Below are 19,656 nucleotides of genomic sequence, written 5' to 3'. Positions count from 1 at the left end.
AAGCGGCTATGAGTGGGGAAGTGTCATTTAAGAACTTGAGGCAGTTCATCTGAGTGCCTGGAAGCAAAGTGGGATGGAGAAGACAATTTGGCTCTTCTTGGAAATATCCTACTCTCATCTGTCTGTGGCTTGGGTGCGAAACCCTGAGCCAAGAACCCTGCACTGTGCTCCCACAATCTCCTACAGTAGTCAAATAATGGTTGGGTTCCCCAGTGTTAGTTTGAACGCAGGGTTTACCTTTTTCTTTCCAGATTGTTTCTTCTTTCTTAGGCAAAGGCTTTGACTCCCCCATTTGTTGGTTATAGGCCAGGGATGGGAAACCTTGGCCTGGAGGTTAAATGAGGCCCTCCAAGCCTATCATTCTGACCCTCAGGAATCTCCCAGACATGGCCCCTTATTATCTCTGCTTTGCACCTCCTTGAGTGTATTTGCTGGGCTGGAATGTGTCCTTAAGCTCTGATCATGCCTTTTGCTTGCATGGATGGATAACAGAGGGGTGTGAAAGTTTGTATCGGGAGGGCAGAGCAAAGATTGGTACCAGCCCAACCTCTGGAAGTGGGTGGGAGAGACTCCTCATTGCCCCGTCCTCTCTCTCTGCAGAAAAAAGAACATTCCTGGGAAATGCTGGCATTCTTTTTTCATATGGTTGTGGTGGTGTTTTTGTTCTTGCCCTCTCTTGGCTCTTATGTGTCTTTCACATCCATGAGATTTCACCCCTTTCTGTGTTCTTTCGTTCAGAATGAAAAACTTTGCTCTGAAATTGAAGATTTAAACACATCATTGGCTGAAGCCACCCAGAAAATTCAGATGCGGAAATTCAAGGTGAGACAATAAGGATTATTATGGATACTTCTGTTCCTCCACCTTGTATTTCCAGGCAGAATCAGAGAATAGAATCAGAGAAGGGACCCAAGAGTCATCTGGTCCAACCCCCTGCAATGTAGAAATCTCAGTTAAAGCACCCATTACATATGGCTATCCAACCTCTGTTAAAAAAACTTCCAAGGAAGGGGAGTCCACCACCTCTTGTGGGAGTCTGTTCCACTGCCAAACAGTTCTTACTGTCAGAAAGTTTTTTTGAATGTTTAGTCAGAATCTCCTTTCTTGTAACTTGAAGCCAGTGCCTTCAGTCCTACCCTGCAGAGCAGGAAAAAACAAGCTTGCTCCCTCTTCCGTGTGACAGCCCTTAAGATATTTGAAGATGGCTATCATATCTCTGGTCCAGGGGGTCATGAAGAGTCAGACACGACTAAATGACTGAAAAACAACAAAAATCTTATCTCCTAGTCTCCTCTTTTCCAGGCTAAACATACCCAGCTCTTTTAAGAGCTCCTTAGAAGACTTAGTTTCCATACCTTTGATCATCTTGATTGCCCTCCTCTGCACACGTTCCAACTTGTCAACATCCTTCTTAAATTGTGGTGTACAGAATAGGACACAGTGTTCCAGGTGCGGTCTGACCAAGGCAGAATAGAGTGGTATTATTACTTCCCTTGATCTGGACACTAGACTTATGTTGTTCAGCCTAGAATAGTGTTAACTTTTCTCCCCTGCTGCATCACACTGTTGACTCATGTTAAGCTTGTGGTCCACCAAGACTCCCAGATCCTTTTCACATGTACTGCTGGTAAGCCAGGTGTCACACATCCTATATTGGTGCATCTGGTTCTTCCTGCCTAAGTGCATAAACTTACATTTGTCTTTATTGAGATTCATTTTTCTAGCTTGTACCCAGTTATCCAATCCGTTACAGTCATTCTGAATTCTGATTCTGTTTTCTGTGGCATTAGCTACCCCTTCCAGTTTGGTGTCATCTGCAAATTTGATGAGCATCCCCTCAATTCCTTCATCCAACTCATTTATAAAGATGTTAAACAACAATGGACCCAGGACAGAACCCTGCGGAACCTCTTCTGTCACTCTTTTCCAGGATGATGAACCATTAATGAGTACTCTGGGTTCAGTCAACCAGCTACAAATACATCTAACAGTTACCTCGTCCAACCCACATTTTACCAGCTTCCTTGGGAGAAAATGATGGGGGACTTTGTCAAAAGCCTTACTGAAATCAAGATACACTGTGTCCACAGCATTTCCCTGATCCACTAAGTTTGTAATTCTGTCAAAATAATAACTTATTTCTGAGAAACCCATGCAATCACAGCATCCTTTCTAAATGTTCACAGACCAACTGTTGAATTATCTGTTCTTGGACCTTCCCTGGTATCGATGTCAAGCTCACTGGTCAGCCATTACCTGTGTTTCCTTCCCCCTCTTTTTGAAGATGGGGATAATATTTGCCCACATCCAGTCTTTAGGGACCTGACCTATTCTGCAAGAATTCTCAGAGATAATAGGCAAAGGATATGAAATTACACCTGCAAGCTCCTTTAGTTCCCTTGGATGCAGCTCATCAGGCCCTGGAGATTTGAATTCATTTAAAGTAGCTAGGTGTTCCCTTACTACCTCTTTTCCTATTTTGTGTTCCCTCCTTTCATCATCTATTCTGTTATCACCAGGTTGGGCATCACTTTCCTTTTGAGTGAAGACAGAGGCAATGTGGGTGTTGAATAGTTCTGCCTTCTCTCTTTCACTCAATAGCATTTCTCCATCTTCCCTATGCAGAGGACCTATCACTTGCTTGTTCTTCCTCTTACTTCGGACATAGCCAAAGAAACCTTTTTTATTATTTCTAACCTCTCTTGCAACCCTGAGCTCATTTTGAGCTGTAGCCAGCCTGATGTTCCCCCTGCAACTGTTGGCTACTCCTGTATACTCCTTCTTTGTGATTTACCCTTTCTTCTATTTCTTATACACCCCCTTCTTAACTCTCAGCTCATCTGTAAGCCCCTTATGCAGTCACACTGGTTTCCTTAGATGCCTCCCACTTTTCTTTCTTGCATTTGGGCCTTCAATATTTCTCCTTTAAGAAACTCCCATCCTTCTTGGACTCCCTTCTCTTTGAGTATTTCTAACCATGGGATCACACTCAGTAGCTCCTTCAGCTTTTTGAAACTGGCCTCCTTAAAGTCCAGAGTGTGTATCCGGCTACGCTCAGTTTTCCCTTGCCTATGTATCCTGAAACCCAGGAGAACATGATCACTTCCTCCCAAGTTTCCGAGCACTTCCACTTCATCGATCAGCTCCTCCCTGTTGGTGAGGACCAGGTCCAAGATAGATGATCCCCTTGTTAGTTCTTCCACTTTCTGGGAAATGAAATGGCTAGCGAGGCCATGGAGGCATTTGTCAGACCTTACAGACTTGGCAGAGTTTGAGTCCCAACAAAGATCGGGGAAGTTGAAGTCCCCCATGAAATCTATTTATTGCTGATGGGCTTTTATTTTTTGCCGATGGGCTATTTATTGCTGATGAGCCTTTGGAATTGGTAAGATTAGTTAATCTGTTAAGTCACTGTTGCTAGAAGCTCTGACTGGTTTTTTGCCTATCCCTCACTGCTGGCTAATGTGCTTTCTTTTGACAGACCAGGGCAGAATCATTTCCTGGATTACCCCAGCAGGGGCCCAGTTGGGTCCCTTGGCAGTGGGTCTTGGTAACCTCCCTAGGTAGACGTCTAACTGTGCTTTTGTGGATTGTAAGAACAATGTTTTTAGGAAGAATCCATGGCTTGCATATTACTCTGTGGTAGCCAATCTCTGTGTGGGGTATACCACTTCAGAATGCAGATGAGGGGTGGTGGGCTCATATGATAGAATGCCTTCCCATAAAAATATTCCCTGCATGCAGAAAGCTAGCACATTTGAGGAAAGGCAGCCCTGGAATTCTCCGCCCTTGACATATATAGGGCTGTATGCAACTCAGTTATACTCAAAGTATGTCCATTTTAATTAGTGAACCTATTGTTAGTGATGTCATTCAGTTGGTCTACTCTGAGTACAAGTAGCATTGAATACCACTCAGTTTTCTATGTGCAGCATTTTTTTATTTATGGAGCAGTGTTCAGCTATGTGAACCCTGTCTGAAGTAGTACAGCCTCTACATGTCAACCAGTTTGGTGTGACTGTTGAGTGGCTTAAGAGTGTGCCATCCACAGTTTTCTCCATAGAACTAAAGAAGCTGGAAGAGAGTAGGTTTTGTTAATTCTAAATAGATCATCTTCTCCTTTTCCTTAGCCTAATAGCTCACAGTTGTGATGCTAGACATAAACAGAAAGCCCATCTGCAAGTTTTTGTTGTATAGTAGAAACTTGCCTGATGCTAAAATTACTTGCCCTAGGCAAGCAGCTAATAATAAACCTGCCTTTAGAAGTCTTAATATGTTCCTGAATGTCTGTTCTACAAGCTTCATTTGGAGAATATTTGTAGCTAGGCTCTTTCGCAAAACAGTTTGGGCAACTGGGCTTGTCTTGCATTTGTGACATGAAAACTATGTTGATGTAGAGCTGTGAAAGGCATGAAAATAAAAGAGAAAGTTGTCTTCTATGTTGCATGACTTGTGCTAACTGCTTTTTTTCTAGGGTGTTGAAGATCCTCAGACTCTCTTGATGGAAAAAGAAAGTCTCCTGGCAGATTTGCGTTCTGAAAACCTGACCAAAGATCTAGAGAACCATAATCTTCAAAGGAAAGTTAAGAAGACCGAACAAGAGTTGCATGATTTGAATCTTGAGAAAGAGACATTGGTAAAGGAACTAGAAGAGGCTCAGCTACAGAAAAGTAGAAGTGACAAAGCCATTAATGTTAGTATTCAATTTTCCCTGTGTTTAAGAAATGCAGTTAAAAATAGTTTGCATAATTTGTAACTTCCTAAACATGAATATGAGTTGAGAGCAGGGAGAACTCACTGGAACTCAGTTCCGGCACCTCTCAGGTAGGCACCATTGCCATTCTAAGAGAACAAGGGAGGTATTCATGGTGCGTTCCGGCACCTCTTTTTCTCGAAAAAGGCTACTGCCACCTCTACTTTGGAGATAAAAGGTAGTCCTCTTGCAACCCCTCCCAGACTTCTGCTTACTCATTGTACCCACACAAATAGAACCTGTTACAAAAGGTTGAAGTTTGTGCTGCTTCTGTTCTGGCTGCTTCAATCCATTCCACTCCCTGCCCCCTACACATGGGTCTAACAATTACTCTAATGTGAGTGGAAGTGAACTTTCTTTACCTCCTCAGTTATTTTTCATCCAGCCCTGTTTCCTTCCTGAATCAGAGTTGGTCTAGAGGAGAAAAGTTTGAGTAACTGAGCCTTGAGAGGTGATGTGCGAGGGGATTCAAGTACTCTCACTTGTTTTCTTGTTAAAATGAACACACCGTATATGTGACCTGGTCCAAAAGTGGCTAATTTATGTGGTGTCAGATCTGGTTTAGCCCCTCATTCCCCTCAAGGCCACTTGTAATATTACTTAAAGCCAGCAGAGGGGTCTCTCTGTCCACAGATCCAAGGCATCTCCCTCTCTCTGCCGTAATCCACTTATATATGATAACTGAATTACAGATGCAGTCTCTTGTCTGCTGGTTCTCTGATTCTCCACTCCACTACGGGGTGAACCTCTGAGACACCATCGAGACAGACTCTATCATTAAGACAGGAGTTGGCAACGATGGAACGTTTATAATAGTCTGAAGATAATTTTCAGTGTCTGCATTTACCATAGTCTGCATATCTGTTTTGCCATCATAGCAGGCACCAAACTATAGTGGTTTGAATGTGTTATTCTTTATTCAAAAAATGGTTCTCTTAAATGTGAAAAAACTTTGAGCTACCCTTTGAAAATCATTATGGTTTTGGTGTGTGGAAAAAAGATAGTAAGAATATGAACATAGGGCTTCCAACTCTGCCTTTTTTTTTTTTTTTGGAGGAATAGACTATTGCTGCTGGTATTGGCCTGTGTACTGACATGACATCTAGTTAGTGTGCTAATTTTTGCTTCAGTTCCTCACCAGTGCTGGCATGTTCACTGCTGCCTTAGGAGCATAGGTAGTTGCCTTGCACTGAATCATACCACTGGCCCATCTAACTCAGTACTGTATGCACTGACTGGCAGCTGCTGTTCAGGATTTTAGGCTGGATTTGTTATTGTGTGTAAGGGCTGGGTGCAGATTTGCCCAGCAGAATTATTTGTACCTACCTTGGCTTGAGCTAAAGCTCCTAGGATTTTTCAAAACTTGTATTCAACTGATGTACATTTGTAGTGTGGACATGCTGGCTGTATTTGCATGTCACAGTAGACCATGGTTTAGTACAGGGGTGGGTGACCTTCAGCTCAAGGGCCACATTCTCTCAAAGGCATCCTTTGGCAGGGTGCATTCCAGTGCTAGGCATGGCTAGATGCAAAAGTGGGCAGATCAACAGATGTGACTCTTTACCTTTGTACGGGAGGTTACATTCCAGGCATGCACAAGCCAGAGATTTATACACACCTCGATCTATCCACCTACACCTCTATCCATCCAAGTAAGCAAGGTGCGTTGTCACATTTCAAGGACATATTTTGGCCAGGCAAAAGCGCTTGAGGAGGGCTTACACCTGAGATCTTATAGAACTGCTGCCTGTCAGAGTAGACTATACAGGACTAGATGGAGCAATGGTGTGATCCAGGGGTCAGCAAACTTTTTCAGCAGGGGGCCAGTCCACTGTCCCTCAGACCTTGTGGGGGACTGGGCTGGACTATATTTTTTTTGGGGGGGGGGAATTGAACGAATTCCTATGCCCCACAAATAAGCCAGAGATGCATTTTAAATAAAAGCACACATTCTACTCATGTAAAAACACCAGGCAGGCCCCACAAATAACCGAGAGATGCATTTTAAATAAAAGGACACATTCTGCGCGTGTAAAAACATGCTGATTCTTGAACCGTCCGCAGGCCGAATTTATAAGGCGATTGCGCCAGATCCAGCCCCCAGGCCTTAGTTTCCCTACCTATGGTCTGGTCTATATAAAGCAATTTCGTGTGACTGTCCCTTCTGCTTTTCCCAAGGATGTCAAAAAGCCTGGAATGAGAGGATTAAGGAGTTATCTCTCAGGATTTCCACAAGACTGAATTCATCATTGTGCCACTTTATGACCTCTTAGCTCTTCCCACAGATGTTTGCTCAGAGGACCAAAGTCCTTGCTAAATGATCTGCAGCATCCTCAAAAATTGAAGCCTGATCATCTTTTAATGCGGCCTGCTGTATCAAACACCAGAGCCACTGCTGTGAGTTGAATGCATTTCACCGGAAGCCTGGATGTGAAAATGTTTGCCCATTGAACAGGCAGGCAGGAGTAAAGAGCACACGGCAATATTTTCCTTATTTGACAATTTGGAACCCATTTGAGGGCTGTGATGCAAAATCTCTGTGAACGAGCTCAGCCGCCCCTGTTCTATTAATGTTAGGCAAAATGGTTGCTGTGCTGTGTTGCCAGCCCATAAAACTTTAACAAAATGAACCGTGCCAGGGTTTTTTTTTCTTTTTCTCCTTTACATCAAATTCTGAATATAGAAGGAAAATATGAGCTGCTGGCTGGGAAATTAAATGATCTCTAAAATAGAACCATTGTAGAATCAGTGGTCCTTACACATAGTTGGGTAGAAAAGCCACACTGTTGCATATCCATGGGGAATCAGTGGGGAGCTGGCTGTGCAATTGCCTGCTCCCACCCTTCTTATAGGCCCAAGCCAGCTGCTTCTCCTCCTCCTTGTGCCACACTCACTTCAAGGGGGCAGGTGAGCAAGGAGTGATAGTGAGGGGGAGGGGGGAGGGCTCCAGGGCAGAGGCAGTTTTAGGGTAGTGCAACTAGTGTGGTTGCACTGGGCACCATGCTGTAGGAGGTGCCAAAACAATGCTATAGAGCAGAGCATGAGAGGTGGGGACTGCGCCAAATTTTAGCTTGCACAGGGCACCACTGAAATTTGAGAGCCCAAAGCCTGCCACTGCCAGGGGTTGACAGTGGGCGCTCTGTTGAGGTATGGACCTTGACCGGTGGTGACTCCTGAAGCTTTGATACAAGGCAGGAGTGAGGAACCTCAGGAACCAGGGTCAAATATGGCCCTCCAGGCCCTTGAACACTGATAGTGCCTTTTGCTTGTCTAGATGGGGGATAGACAGGGGTGTATGGATTGAAAATGGTGTATAAAAGCACAAAATGTACATTTTTTTGTTCGACCCACATTTGCCTCAGGACCCACCTACCTCTGCCATGTGATCCCTGGAAGGTAGCCCGAAAAAAACTTTGGCCCTTGAGCTAAAATATGCTTATCAGCCCATGGTGTAAGGGAAGCAAAGCAGCCTGTAGCAAGTCTCAGGAACTAAAAATGGAGGTCTTCCATGGAAGACCACAGGCCAAAGAAGCAAAGGATAAAGCCAAGGGGAATGAAGCTGAAATGTGTTAGTTATGAGACTAATCTGTTATGATTTTAGAGCTTTTAAATTTATGCTGTGTGAGTGTGTGTGTTCTTTGGGGGAAGTCTTGTGCTTGACTCTGATTCAGAGTCTTGACAGTGGCTGGATTTTGGAGTCATGACACTAATAGGCTACACAGTGAGCTTCGTGGTGGGTTTTAACCTGATTTTTTCATTTCCAAACCCAACAATATATAATTGCTATGTCACAGTAATTTCCATTTTCTCTCCTTGGGCCGGGTTTGAAGGCGGATTAAGCTTATCTGTAGGAACTAGAATGATCCTGAGCATATGGCTACTTATGCACCTAAAAACTTGTTTCTGGCATACAGTAAAGTACAAAAATATTTTCAGTATTAAGCCCAGTTAATTAGCTCTACCCAGTTGTATTCTGTGTACTTGACTCAGTGCTGAGACTCTACTATGCTGTATCTGTGGAGTGGATTGCAGATTTTAGTGTGCTTTTTGCTTTTTGTTTTACTCTGAAGCAGTTAACATTTTGGGGCTTTGGGTGGATTTCACAGATGTTAGGAAATCGCCAGAGACGATGGAAGAAAATGGAGCCTTGCAGATGACACAAAGCTTCTCTGACAAAGTATTAAAAGAATTTAGCAGGAAACACAAGTGGACCTTTGGGGTACACGCAGCAGAGCTTTAGTCTTTCTTTAAGCAAATCCTCAAATTCAGGAATTCTTCCAAGCCATTGAGTCTGCAACACATTTGCCAACAGCTGATTAATAATGTGCATCTACCAAATAACAACTGGTTTAATAAGGTGCATCTACCAGTAACTGTCCGTCATCTTTGATCAAATGGTTGGGAATAGACAATAAGTCATTGTGTTGGATCTATTATGTGATGGTTGTCCCACCACCCCTGTCCTCAATCTTAAACTGAAAGGGTTGGGAGCTTAATATTTTAATTATTCATTCTTTTCCACCTTTTTTCTATTTGACCAAGGGGGAGGACACTTCTCTGACCTTCAGTCTGAATTCTTTTAAGAATGGCTTTCCCATTCATTTTCTAAATTCAGTCATTATTCATCACAGAGCACTCCCTGGAAAAATGAGTTGTGGTGGTCAGGAGGTATTTGGCAGAAAGCATCTCTCATGGAGAATTGGCTCATTCTGTTTGTTGAGACATAGAGACCAGTGACTTTCTTTGGGTTGTTCCATTGGAACCTGGTCCCTGAAAAGAAAATACATTTCATTTAAGATAACATAGTGTTTCATTAGTAGAAGGGACTCCAAAATCACTCAACTTGTTTAACCAAAAAACCCAGGCTGTATAATTGGGATCAGTTAATTTTCTTTATTTAGGAAGCTGCATTATGCCAAGTCAGATTGTTGGTTCAACTAGTTCAGAATTCTCTACACTCACTGGCAACTGATCTCCAGGATTTCAGGCAGGAAGTCTCTCCCACTGTTCCTGGAGATGCTGGGTACTGTACCTGGTGCGTTCTGCTTGCAAAGCAGATTGTCTATCACTGAACTATCAGCACTTTCCCTTTGTTCCGTGTATATCCCACTTTTTCTTCTATGAAAGATCTTGAGGCATATTCGTGTTCATGTGTGGTCTTGTGTTCAGATAAAACTATAACACCAGAATTCATTCAAAATGCCTGCCGTGGTGAATGCCTCCAATGGCATGAAGCCAAGCGCCTGGGCGATCTTCTTGATAGATAAGGTTTGTACGTGAACAGTGTAATGGCTACTAATTGTCAAGGCTAAATATGATCTCATGTCAGTTGCTGTGGATCACAAGCAGTGGAATGATGCTCATTGAAGGTTTGTCAATTAGGACTGAATGATGCACTGCCCAACCAATAACCCTCTGCCTTCAGCCATTCCTCCTTATTACAACTGGTCCAGGAACTGCAGTGACTGTCAGCTTTCTGCTTTTCAGTGTTGCCCTTTGTAAATATCAGTTGGGGGTGGGAACAAACTCAGAATTAATTAACTGCATTTATTATTAGCTTTAACTTCACAAGTCAGTTGATCCATCTTCATCTACTGTTGACCTCCCTGCCTTTTGCCCTATTAGTCCCAATGAACATCAGTCTGCATTTGTGCTGCTCTTGCATTCATGTCCTGCTATTTGGTTGCTTACTGAGAACAGTTCTGGAGCATACAGGTGTTTGGTTCTGATTCTTATGTTTTTCTGCAATGGAAAATAATAGGTGTGAATTCAAATTGGGGAAATAGTTTATTTTAAAAAATTATAAATTATGGTTAATGCTTCTTGTTTTGATGTCTTCTAAAATACAAGGGGCTGCTGCATCAAACTTATTTCTACTCAGAGTAGACCCAATAAAATAAATGGACCTAGGTTAGTAACGAGCATTAATTTCAGTGGGTCTACTGTGAGTAGAACTAACATTGTTTAAAAGCTTCAGAGTTAGTGTGGTGTATTGGTTAGAATATCAGACTAGGACCTGGTAGACCAGGGTTCAAATCTCCACTTATTCTTGAAGCTCACTGGGTGACCCTGGGCTAGTCAGTCTCTGGAAGCCAAGCGTACCTTACAGCATTTTTGTGAAGATAATATGTGAGGGGGAGAACCATGCACACCACACCTTGAGCTTGGAGCAAAAGTAGAGTATAAATGGGATAAATGAATGAAAAAAATCTTTAGAATGTCTAGGAATGTAAAACAGTAAAAAATTAACCCTAACTTGAGCTGTTACTTAAAAGGATTTATTTCATCTTTGTTTCAGCTCACAGGTTTTCCCCCCCTTTCCTTTCCTTTACTTGATTCACTTATGTCTTCTCTCCCCCATGCTCTCTTGGTTAGGACCTTAGAAACCAGCTAGAGAAATTTCACGATGAAATGGCTGACAAAGAAAAGGCCCTTGAGCTTCATTACAGTGTTCTTTTGAGTGAAGGCAATCAGAAATTGCAGAGCCAGGAATTAGTCATCACACACCTCACAGCCAGCATTGCTCAGAAGGATGAGTTACTCCAGGTAGGAATATTGGAGCAAAACTGAAGTGCAGGATTTTATACAAGGGTGTTTAAAATGTTTACATTTGCTCTCTGTTCTTTTTACCATATATGCTGTTTTAGTTCACTACTTTTGATGAGAGTTGTGGCATGTTTCACAAAGTCTCATGTTGCAATAGTGGAGAATGTGTTGCTCTCTAGATGCTGTTAGACCTCAGCTCCTATCAGCCCCAGCCAGTATGGCCAGTTGTCAAGAGATGATGGGAGTTGTAGTCAAGCAGCATCTGGAGAGTCACAATGGGTTTCTTTCGGATGGGGACAAAATACAGGAGAGGTGCTGGTGCTCACATTCACATTTTCATGTGCTCTGAGGTGGCTTAAGAAAATTCCCATAAATCGGCTATCTTCTCTGCTAAACTTCTGTACTTCTGTTTTCACAGTTGGATGGAGTACTGCAATTGTCTGGTCCTTCCAACCACTACACAAACTATATTTGTGTAATTGCATTAAAGGTGCTTAAAATGTGTTGGAAAGGAAGGGTCATAGTCAGTACTTTTCCCCAAGCAAAGTAGGTGCGTGAGCTTGCTATGAAGTTGTTATAGTAAGTTGCCAGGCGACTCTGGGCAGCTTTGAAAGATGCCAGTTTGACAATAGCTGCATTCATCGCCTGCAGAGGTGCTAAAAACTATGGCAAGCTGTTTGCCAGGCTCAGGGGTTTTCAGCCTTTTTGAGCTCACGGCTCCCTTGACCAACTACATTCTTTCTGCAGCACCCTTGTGGGGCTCAGGAGCCCAGTTATGTTATCCCTTGCCTGCAGAGTTGGCAGCCCCTGAACCCTTTTTGAACACCCTCCCTTGTGGAGTGTTCCCTCAGCCTCCTCTCCTCTCCACTCTCCTTGGGAGTTCTCTGGGCAGCCACTGCAGCCAACCCTGGCCTCTGAGATACTCTTCACCCCAAAGAGTGGCACCTCCTCACACAGCTCCACGTGGATCTGGGAACATGATGTCCCCAACCTTAACAGCCTGATGGAGACTGGCCGAAGGTTAATATGAGACCACCATCTTACTTTGGAGGCAGCAGTAGCAGCAGCAGATTCTGCTGGGGCCACATGGTGGAAAGGCTCCCCTTCGGTGCCAGCCACTCAGCTCCCAGGCAGGGAAAAAGGCCAGTACAGCGCCTGCCTGCCTGCCTGGCCTCCCACTTGTCTGTCCATTCCCAACAGCAAGGGCTGGTGGACTGGCTGGCCGGCGTCCCTCACCCACTTGCTTGCTTACTCCGAGGTCACCTCAGCTCCTGGCAACCAGCATCCCCTGACCAGCCCCAGAGGTACCATTTGCCTCCAGAGCTTGTAGCCAGGGCTGCTACAATAAACAGCCGTCCAGCCTTTGGGAGGCAGAGACATGAGAGGGCATCAGAGAAGGGAGGGAAGGAAAGAGGGACAGAGGACAGTGTTGCCCGTGGCACCCCAACCATCATGAAAAGCACCCAAGGGTGCCATGGCACACTGGTTGAAAACCACTGGCCTAGCTAGTTGGGGTGTCGCCCCCTGGTTCTGTTGAAGGTCAAATAAATGCACCACCACCTCCTTCATTCTCTTTGATTCAGGCGGATGACTAGGGCAGCTTGGAAGAGCCCTCACACAAACGTTTGTGCATGTGTGCAGTGTTAGAGGCCTGACTGGAAGGTTCACAGTCCACCACTGCTACATGGGAGACAGATTGAAGAAAAGGAAATATAAATTGGCCCTGCTCTATATCTAGGAATGGCTAAGAACTAGGTGGAGTCAGATCTAAAAAAAAAAGTATAGACTCGCGCATGCTGGCCAGTTTCTGATTTGACATGAAATGTTCGTTTTGGGCTTCTTAAAGGTAAAGGGACCCCTGACCATTAGGTCCAGTTGTGACCGACTCTGGGGTTGCGGCGCTCATCTTGCTTTATTGGCCAAGGGAGCTGGCGTACAGCTTTCCGGGTCATGTGGCCTGCATGACTAAGCCGCTTCTGGTGAACCAGAGCAGCGCACGGAAATGCCGTTTACCTTCCTGCCGGAGCGGTACCTATTTATCTACTTACACTTTGACATGCTTTTGAACTGCTAGGTTGGCAGGAACAGGGACCGAGCAACGGGAGCTCACCCCGTCACGGGGATTCGAATCGCCGACCTTCTGATCGGCAAGTTTGGGCTTCTTAGAAGTATGTAAAAGCAAGAAGTGGGTGAGGAGTGTGTGGCCTGCAATGGGTGGAATAGCTGAGAGGTAGCAAAATTGCTCTGGTGCGTTTTGGCCAAAAACCTGCTAGTCTTAATTTAGTGGGTAAAGCACAGACATTGCAAGCAGAAGGCCCTAAGTTCCAGCTCCAAAATCTCTAGAGAGGGTTGAGAGTCTCATGTCTGAAACCCTGGAGAGATGCTGCCAGTCATTGTAGACGATTGTAGGCTGGAGCTAGTGAGAGTTAGTGTCAAATAGCATTTGGTGGGCACTGGTTTGAGAAAACCCTGGTTTGGGAACTCCCACCATCTGAGGTGTGGCAGATGGCTTCTGAAAAAGTACTTTCAAAGTGGTGGTGCTCCAGATTTGGAATGTTACCATCTTCCAAAGATGCCTACCTGGTACCTACTTTGATGGCCGTTTTGGCATCAGACAGATTTTTGTTTGTTTGTTTGTTTTCCAGGCTTTAGAAATGTTTAGTCCATTTTATCTATGCTGATAGTTTTCGCTGTTTTGGATTTGCTACTTTTATCATGTTCTTACGTTGTTGTATTTAATTCTTTGTAAGCCACCCTGAGACCTTGCTTGAGGGGCTGGATGGAATTCTTCTTCTTCTTCATCATCGTTGTGACATGTATCTATCTTGTTTTCCTTAGAAACTTGATGGAGTGATTAAAGAAAAGGCCGTGGAGTTTCAGACTCTTTTAAAAGATAAAGAGGATCTTCAGAAGCAGAACGAAGATTTAGAAAAGGAGAAGTGTGCTGCCCAGTCACAGCAGCCAATGATCCAGATGATCCCAGATTTAGAGGTAGGTTTGACACTTAAAAAAAATATTTTAAAAAAGAAAAGGCTACTGGAGATTACTGGTTGGGGTTGTAAATGGTTTTAACTGATTTTAATCTTGTATTTTTCTATTGTTGTGAAGTCAAAGTGTTGGAAGGTTACAGCATCTGCTGTGGCTGCAGAGACTGATATGGGAGAGACTTGTTTTGTTGCAGCTGGGACAAATGAAGGAGTAATGTTGTGCTACTGAAGTTGCACCATGGCATTTTTTCTCTTTGTGATCCTCCCAATGGTCATTCTTCATCTGGTCACTGCTATGGATGCATGACCTGACTTCTGTCTAGTCACTGCAGTTGCCTGTAAGGAATTTCCACATGGCAGGGTTGATGTTGCCAATTTTCATGTCTCGTTTGCAGACATTTTTGTAACGGGCCTGATGCCCAAATTCACAGAGAGACCCTGACTGAAACCAGCTCCTTATAGAACACATCCTTTGGGATCCTGACATCTTCCATTCTATGGACATATCTAAGCTGCTGAACATGCTCTGAATGTGGGCTTGGGAGAGCACATCTTTGTTTGAGACTCTGTCATGTCTTCCTGATGCAGCACATCTGGAAGGCACTGAGGCATCACTTCTAGCAGTTGCAATTTGCCCACAAAGCAGTGTGCTCAACATGCAAGCCTGGTAGATCTTCACCTTGGTCATTAGCATCACATTCTCCCATACCATTTTGGAGGGATGAGCCATTGCTGTAGCTGCCATGTCAATACTCTAGCTCACTGTCAGTGAGGAGGCTGTTGGTTATGGTGGAACCCTGGTAGACAGAATTGTCTGCCACCTCAAGCATGTGGTCAGCACAACTGTTTGTAGGGAAGGCGTCTGAAGATGAGCAGTCATATTGGACAGTGCTACACATGTTCTTGTGGAAGGACATGATCATCTTGTGAAGCTTTGATGGCATCCTATCTTACTGAACTGTGTGAAGAGTCCTTTTCAGCTGATGAGGTCAAAGGCCATCGTCATTTCTTTGGAGATGTACAAGGGGCAACTCTGCGCTCTGCATTTCTCCTGCAGCTGGCTCAGTGAGAAAATCATGTTGACTGTTGACCTCTCAGTTCTAAAGCTGCATTATGACTCAGGATAGACCCTGTCAGTGAGTGACTAATCTGTTGAGAACTACATGGGTGAAGGCATTCCCCACAGTACTTATCAGGGAGATTTCATGGTAGTTCTTGCAGTCATGACAGCCACCTTTGTGCTTGTAGAGGGTCACAATGCTGGAGTTGCACATTTCTTGTGGCACAGATCCTCGTTCCCAACTCCACAATAGCAGGCTGTGGCAGTGTGTCAGGAAGGAGGAATTGAAACCAGCTTTTATCACTTCTGTTGGGATTCCAACTTGTCCTGAGGCTATACCACATGCCTGAGAATTGGTGGCATTCTTCAGCTCATCAAGGGAGGGAGGGACATCCAGCTCTTCCAAGACAGGCAGAGTCTGGATACTGTTGATTGCTGGGTCAGAGACCATGTTTTCCTGCAAGTATAGTTCTTGATAGCACTCTGCCCAATGCTTTACCTGTTTGCTGCAGTCTGTGCTGATCTTCCCAACAAGGTTTTCAGTGATGCAGCTTTCCAGACTGTTTATCTAAAGGCTTTCTTCATGCCTTTGTACATTTTATGAATGTTGCCAAAGTCAGCAGCAAGTTGAATGCTCTGATGCAGCTTTAGCCATTAATCACTGGCACATTGTCTGGGAATCTGCTGGGCATCACCCCATGTGTGATGATCGTCCCCAACTCTGGCATTGAAATCTCCTAGCAGGAATAGGCTTTGCAGTCTGGGGCCCTTCTGATAGGCTGGTCTAATTCCTAGGTCCTTGGTCTGTATGTCAGAGCATGTAATGGGGAGAGTAGACACTCAAGATGTTAATTGACCAGAGGTAGCTGAGAGGTGGAGGGAAAGCAAGTGTTCTGAGTCCTTGTTTGGCGGTTCTGTTGCAGACAGATGGAGTTCCTCACTGTGAAGCCTACACTGTGAGTATGTGGCTCATCTCCTTGCTCCCAAAAGGTGTAGTTCTTTTCTTGGAGACAGCCATTTGAAACGAGTCTGGTCTCCTTCCATAAAGCAGAAACATCAATGTTGAGCTCATTTTCAGCTCATGGTCATTGATGGCCATCTTCCATGAGTCATTGAGCAACAACAGGTTGTGGACAAGCCAGGACACATGGCCCTGATATTCCAGCTTGATGAGCTCCATCTGCCCCTTCGGTGGGGGGAGTGGAGTATACATGTCCTTAAGGCATGTGCTGATTCCTTGGTACAGTGTGGATGTACCTTTATGTTGGTTTGTGCAGCTGTCTACATCATTGATTCAGATGAATATGAGACCTGTAGTGGGACCATGCAGCTGGCTTAACACTGAGGAAATGGCATTGCATCTTCCAGGCCCACTTCCTGCAATTTCTGTCTAGTGGTATAAAGCACTGCAGAAGGCATCTATTTGGCTTCCTGATAGTTCAGATTACATTTGAACATCTCGCCACAACACCAAGGGCAATAAATTTGCTTGTACTTGGAGAATGCTGTCAAAGGTCTGGTTGCAGATTCCTCATAGAAGAGTGTGCAAGAGATGGGTGGAATTACAGGAAACATGTCTAGTTGTGTAACTGGTGGAAATGACTAAAGAAAAGATCAGCGGTATGTTGCAAAGGAGGCATTAGGATCAATGGGATGCTGTTGAAGCTGAGACTAGAGTGACAGCCTTAAATGGGCTACTAAGGAGGAGGTGTGGAGGAGTGATTCTGCAGAAGAAGGGATTAATTAATTAATTAGCTGAAGCTAATGGAAGACACTTGGCACTGCTGAGGCCGCCTGAGCCTCAAGCAACAGTAAAGGATCTACAGGTAGAAGTAACCCTAAGCCAAGTACTTGTTCCTTCATAGGGCGTGTAACTCCATCAAGAACAGGCAACCACCCTTCTATCTTGTCTCGGGAGCCACCCACTACCAGTGCCTCGGTCTTATCTGGATTGAGCTTCAGTTTGTTGGCTCTCATACAGTTCATTTCTAAGGCAAGACACTGCCATAACTGCAGATGTAAAGGAGTAGAGCTGTCTGTCATCAGCATATTGCTGACAACATACTCTAAAACTCCAGATGACCCCACTCAGCTGGTTCATGTAGATGTTAAACAGCATAGGAGATAAAATTGAACCCTGAGGAACCCTACATTGAAGGTTCCACAGGGTTGAAGAGCGCTCCCCAAGCACCACACTTTGGAAACAACCATCTACAGGTGAAACTCGAAAAATTAGAATATCATGGAAAAGTTCCTTTATTACAGTAATTCAACTTAAAAGGTGAAACTAATATATGAGGTAGACTCATGACATGCAAAGCGAGATATGTCAAGCAAAAGGGGCCCAAACCAAATCCTGAGTACATATGCATGCTTCTACTTCTCAGAGGTCCAATATTGTTCTATTTGCAATCCTTGTTTTGCTGATTTCATTTAATATTCTAATTTTCTGAGATTGTTAATTTGGGCTTTTCATCAGCTGTATGCCATGATCATCACAATTATATAAAGGCTTGACATATCTTGCTTTGCATGTCATGAGTATATCTCATATATTAGTTTCACCTTTTAAGTTGAATTACTGAAATAAATGAACTTTTTCACAATAATTTTCTAATTTTTCAGGTTAGACAAACACAATTCTCCAGGATGGAAGAAGGACTGGCACATGGCACAGTCACCAACTGCTTGTGCTGTGTGCTCCTTACCTGGTGTCCCCACACCATACCTGCCGCTACCGTCAACCACTGTGTGATTGGGGTCCTTCTGCTCTCTCCTGCTCCTCTCTTCCTGGTGTGTTCTTTGAACTTAAATGAGGCTCACTTAACCAAAGCTCATAAAAGTCATGTTTCACTCAAGGGTTCTGCAAATACACAACTTTTGTGTCCTGTTTACTGGGTAGGATGACTTACTCTTACTTGAAAAAGTAAGTGTGTGTGTTTTTCTATGTGTGTGTTTCTATGTGTGTGTTTCTATGGAATCCTTTGACCTGGACACCTTGATTGTCAGCCCTTCCCTGAATCAAAGACCCCATGGATAGCATTGTTTACAAACTAGCTGGTAAGGGCTTTATCATTGTCTGTGAAGTGGTGTGGTGTGGATCTGGGCAAGGGTTGTTGTAGGATTCAGGAGCAAGCAGCAATTGCACCCTTGTCCTTTAATTTAGGGGTAGAAGTCAGGTGTACTTGCTTCACTGGTGTGCTCCCATCACCAGATTGTAGAATGGAGGCAACAAACAACTGAAGGGTATGGGAACCCAGAGTGTTTTCAGACTGAGCTTTCACTGCTCGGGAATGGGAAGGGGTGGCGACAAGGAGAAAGAGGTGAAGGAAGATATCTATATCTTGTTGGAAGGATAGGGTTTCTGTCACTGTTCTCTTCCCCAGTTGTTTGTGTGATGTGTGCATGCATTCTGACATTAACTGAAGGTCCTGCCTGCTGTCCTTTCCTCACAATCTTAAATCATGATTCTCCATTCGGAACAACCCTGTTATTGGCCTTATAGCTGGTCAAAGAAGAGATCCTTCATGGGGTTCTTCTCTCCCCCCCCCTTTCTGGGTACCCAGCACCACATGTGTGTGTGGTAGCACATAAATACAACGTGCGTAAATGGGGAGTTACGTGTACTTGCAACACAAGGACACAGGCCATGCAAACAAGCTGTTTAGCACAAATACAAGCCACATGGTAGATTCTATGACACATAAGCACAAAAATATTTTGCTGCTCCATTATAATTTGCACTGTGCTTGTGACCTTTTTAATGTTTAGAGACATTAATGTCTTAGAGACATTGTGTGCATTCGGGGCAGGGATAAGTCCCATGCATAGAGCTGGAGTACTTAAATTGCTGTAGCTCTAGAATTATAGGCAACGCACCAAAGTTTATTCATGTGGCCAGAGCTTTGCACCTGATGTTTTCCTAGGTTGGAAGTTGATGTTCTTTGTTGTCATTGCAGTGATGCAGATGTGCTGGAGTGATTGAAATTGATGCAGCCTGCCAGTTGTTGCTGAGTCATCTCAACTGTTCAAACTTATGTGGGCGATTTTTTCTCCCCTTCTGAGCATGCCCTGTCTTTCAAAATTGCCATGAACACATTGCACTCAGCCTCTCAGAAGTGATTGATGTTGGGAAAGTTCTTGTCAGGTTTGACTTCCTTAGGCAAGGCAGGTCTGTTTCTGTAAATGAGATTGGTCCCTTCCCCCTATCTACACACTTGAAACATTCCCAAATTCTTCTTTGTGTACACTGGCTAAGAATATATCTTATTGTTAGTTTTATAGAGCACCACCTACATCAGTGATGGGGA

The 19,656-nt window shown here is 44.1% G+C and overlaps 1 protein-coding gene across 3 annotated transcripts in view; it reads left to right on the top strand.

Annotated features, from left to right (window-relative positions):
- CDK5RAP2 (CDK5 regulatory subunit associated protein 2) overlaps window positions 1–19,656 on the top strand; it is a 142,799-nt gene that overhangs the window by 38,129 nt on the left and 85,014 nt on the right. For all 3 annotated transcript variants that reach the window (XM_082208776.1, XM_082208774.1, XM_082208775.1), the window contains 4 exons: window positions 739–822; window positions 4,475–4,693; window positions 11,129–11,299; window positions 14,138–14,290. In XM_082208776.1, coding sequence (XP_082064902.1) covers window positions 739–822; window positions 4,475–4,693; window positions 11,129–11,299; window positions 14,138–14,290 — 627 coding nt within the window. The remainder of the gene's footprint in view (window positions 1–738; window positions 823–4,474; window positions 4,694–11,128; window positions 11,300–14,137; window positions 14,291–19,656) is intronic.

The sequence above is a fragment of the Podarcis vaucheri genome (assembly GCF_965113315.1).
Source record: "Podarcis vaucheri genome assembly, chromosome: Z".
In the NCBI taxonomy this organism is placed as follows: Eukaryota; Metazoa; Chordata; class Lepidosauria; order Squamata; family Lacertidae; genus Podarcis; species Podarcis vaucheri.
Note: the sequence above shows the minus strand (reverse complement) of the source record. Positions and strands in the feature narration are given on the sequence as shown.